Source organism: Eimeria tenella, genomic scaffold, assembly GCF_000499545.2.
Source record: "Eimeria tenella Houghton genomic scaffold, Eth_scaff43, whole genome shotgun sequence".
Classification (NCBI taxonomy): domain Eukaryota; phylum Apicomplexa; class Conoidasida; order Eucoccidiorida; family Eimeriidae; genus Eimeria; species Eimeria tenella.
Window position 1 is genome coordinate 252695 of NW_013543362.1, and position 2500 is coordinate 255194.

The 2500-nt window shown below is 38.0% G+C and overlaps 1 protein-coding gene across 1 annotated transcript in view; it reads left to right on the top strand.

The window, feature by feature from the left end:
- The window catches only part of ETH_00010650 (uncharacterized protein), a gene marked incomplete at both ends in the record, with an annotated part of 4893 nt that extends 3767 nt beyond the window's left edge, over positions 1–1126 (top strand). The window contains 2 exons of the mRNA XM_013377003.1: positions 637–872; positions 1073–1126. Coding sequence (XP_013232457.1) covers positions 637–872; positions 1073–1126 — 290 coding nt within the window. The remainder of the gene's footprint in view (positions 1–636; positions 873–1072) is intronic.
- Between the last annotated feature and the right edge of the window lie 1374 nt (positions 1127–2500).

The window sequence follows — 2500 nt, forward strand, 5'->3', positions numbered from 1 at the left end:
GCAGGTTTATGATTATTCTCTTGACATATGGAGTTTAGGCTGCATGCTGGCGGGCATTGTGAGCGAGAGTTTAGGGTTTAGGGTTTAGGGTTTAGGGTTTAGGGTTTGGGGGTCTGGAGCTGGGTGCAAGCATTTGCCAGCTCCTGCGCACGTGGTGGTTTAGAGTTTTGGGGGAGCCTGGGGGTCGAGCTGGAAACCCTAAACCCCAAACCTTAAGCGCCAAACCCTAGACCCTAAACCCTAAACCCTAGCCTTCCTTGTGTTTTTCAGATTTTCCGGAAGGAGCCTTTCTTTTACGGACACGACAATTACGACCAACTGGTGAAGATTGCGAGGGTGTTGGGTAAGCCGTAAACCCTAAACCCTAAACCCTAAACCCTACGGGGTGGACTTTGTGGTTAGTATGTGTTGGAGAGTTGTGGCACCCAGGCGGTTCTAGGGTTTAGGGTTTAGGGTTTAGGGTTTGCAGCGGTTTGGCCTTGCGGGTGACCGCATTGGCTGGCACTTAGCGGCCTGAAGGGTTTAGGGTTTAGGGTTTAGGTGCGGGGCGTGCACCGGCGTGGCCGCCTGGCCGGCGCGCGTGCTCGCCGGGGGCCTAGGGTTTAGGGTTTAGGGTTTAGGGTTTGGGGTTTGCAGGGACCGAGGGTTTGTACGCCTACCTCGAGAAGTACGACTTGGAACTGGAAAAGAACTTCCTGCAGCTTATTGGCAAACACTCCAAAAAAAGCTGGACAAGATTTATAAATGAAGAAAACAAAACCCTCGCAGTTCCCGAGGCGGTGGACTTGCTGGACAAAATGTTGATATACGACCACCAGCAAAGAATTCTGCCCCGCGACGCGCTAAACCACCCTTACTTCCAGCCCGTAGTCGTAAACCCTAAACCCTAAACCCTAAACCCTAAGGCGGTCTGGAGGCGGCTCGCAGGCGCTAATGGACTAGCGCTCTACGATCGGGGAACACGAAACCCTAAACCCTAATCAGGGTTTTTGACGCGTGATGGGAGGCTTGACGAGATTAGGATTTAGGGTTTAGGGTTTAGGGTTTAGGGTTTGGGGTTTGGATGGCGCAGGAAGAAGAACAACGCAATGCTGCAGCAGCGGCTGGAGAGGCCCCGCGACTGTAAACCCTTCAAAGTCACCGGCCCTCTAAACCCTAAACCCTAAACCCTATTTTGGCGAATAGCGACGTGCAGGTTTCCGCGCCGCGGGCAGGCCCCTTCGGTCGCGCCACCGCGGCCGACTGGCGAAGCCGAGGGTTTAGGGTCTAGGGTTTAGGGTTTGGGGTTTAGGGTTTAGGTTTTGGGGCCCCAAGAACTTTTCTTTTGCAAGCTGAAAAAACGAATTTCTTTCTTTTTGCATTTATTTATAAACAAAAAGAAATACTTTTAAATTCAAAAAAAAACAAATAAATCCATTTCTTGAAATTTATTTTATTTTATTTTCCAATCAAATATTATTATTTATTTCTGTGAGTAAATATATTTAAATGCATTTAGTTATGTGTGTTTAATGAAATTAAATAAATATATTTAATTACATTTTATTGTATAAAATACAACTAATTTAAATGTCTTTAATTAAATGCATTTAAATAATTCCAATTAATTAAATGCAACTGAAAAATGCACTTAATTAAATCTAATTTAATAAAAATAATTAATTATAATGCTTCTATTTAATCAAGTGTAGTTAGTTAAATGTAATTGATTTAATGAAATTAAATTGAATTAATAATCAATTAATGGCAATTAACTTAATGCAATTCAATTTTAATTAATTGATTCATTAAAAGTTTTTAGTTAAATTCATTTAAATAAAAACTTTTTCAAGACAAACGAAATTCACTTTAAAGACATTTCCGCCAAATTCACTCAAAAGTGCTTTCATTTAAAATTAAATTTCATTTTTGGATTTGCTTATTTTTAAAATTGACTTTTAAACTTTGAATAAATTTAAATGTTTTTGTAAATCAAATTTTAAGTTTTGAATAAATTCAAATGTTTTTATTTCTTTTTTATTATTCCAATTTTATTTTTTGGTTACTTATTTGTCATTTATTTGCCTTGTTTCGTAATGCAATTAAACTTCATTTTTGATTAATTTATTATTTGTTTATAGTTCATTTATTATTATTTGAAATATTATTATTACTATTGTTAATTAATTTACAACAATTTAAAAATACAATTAAAATATAATTATCCATGTAAATGGCTTTCCTGCATTTAAAAGAAATTAAAAATTTAATTAAGAGACTTTCTACGAGTCTTTGTGGTGTACGTACACCGCAGTTGGGGCAAAGTTTAATTTTTTGGATTTATTATTTATTTTTTGTTTAAGTAAGAGATAAAATAAAGAATAAGTATGTGCACATCTCCATCCTTTTAATTAATTAATTAATTAATTAGTTAACTTGTTTATTTATTACCTATTTCCCGAAAGGTGCAGCGACGCTACAAATGCCCGAAAATTCCCTTTCAGCTGCCAGCAGAACAGCG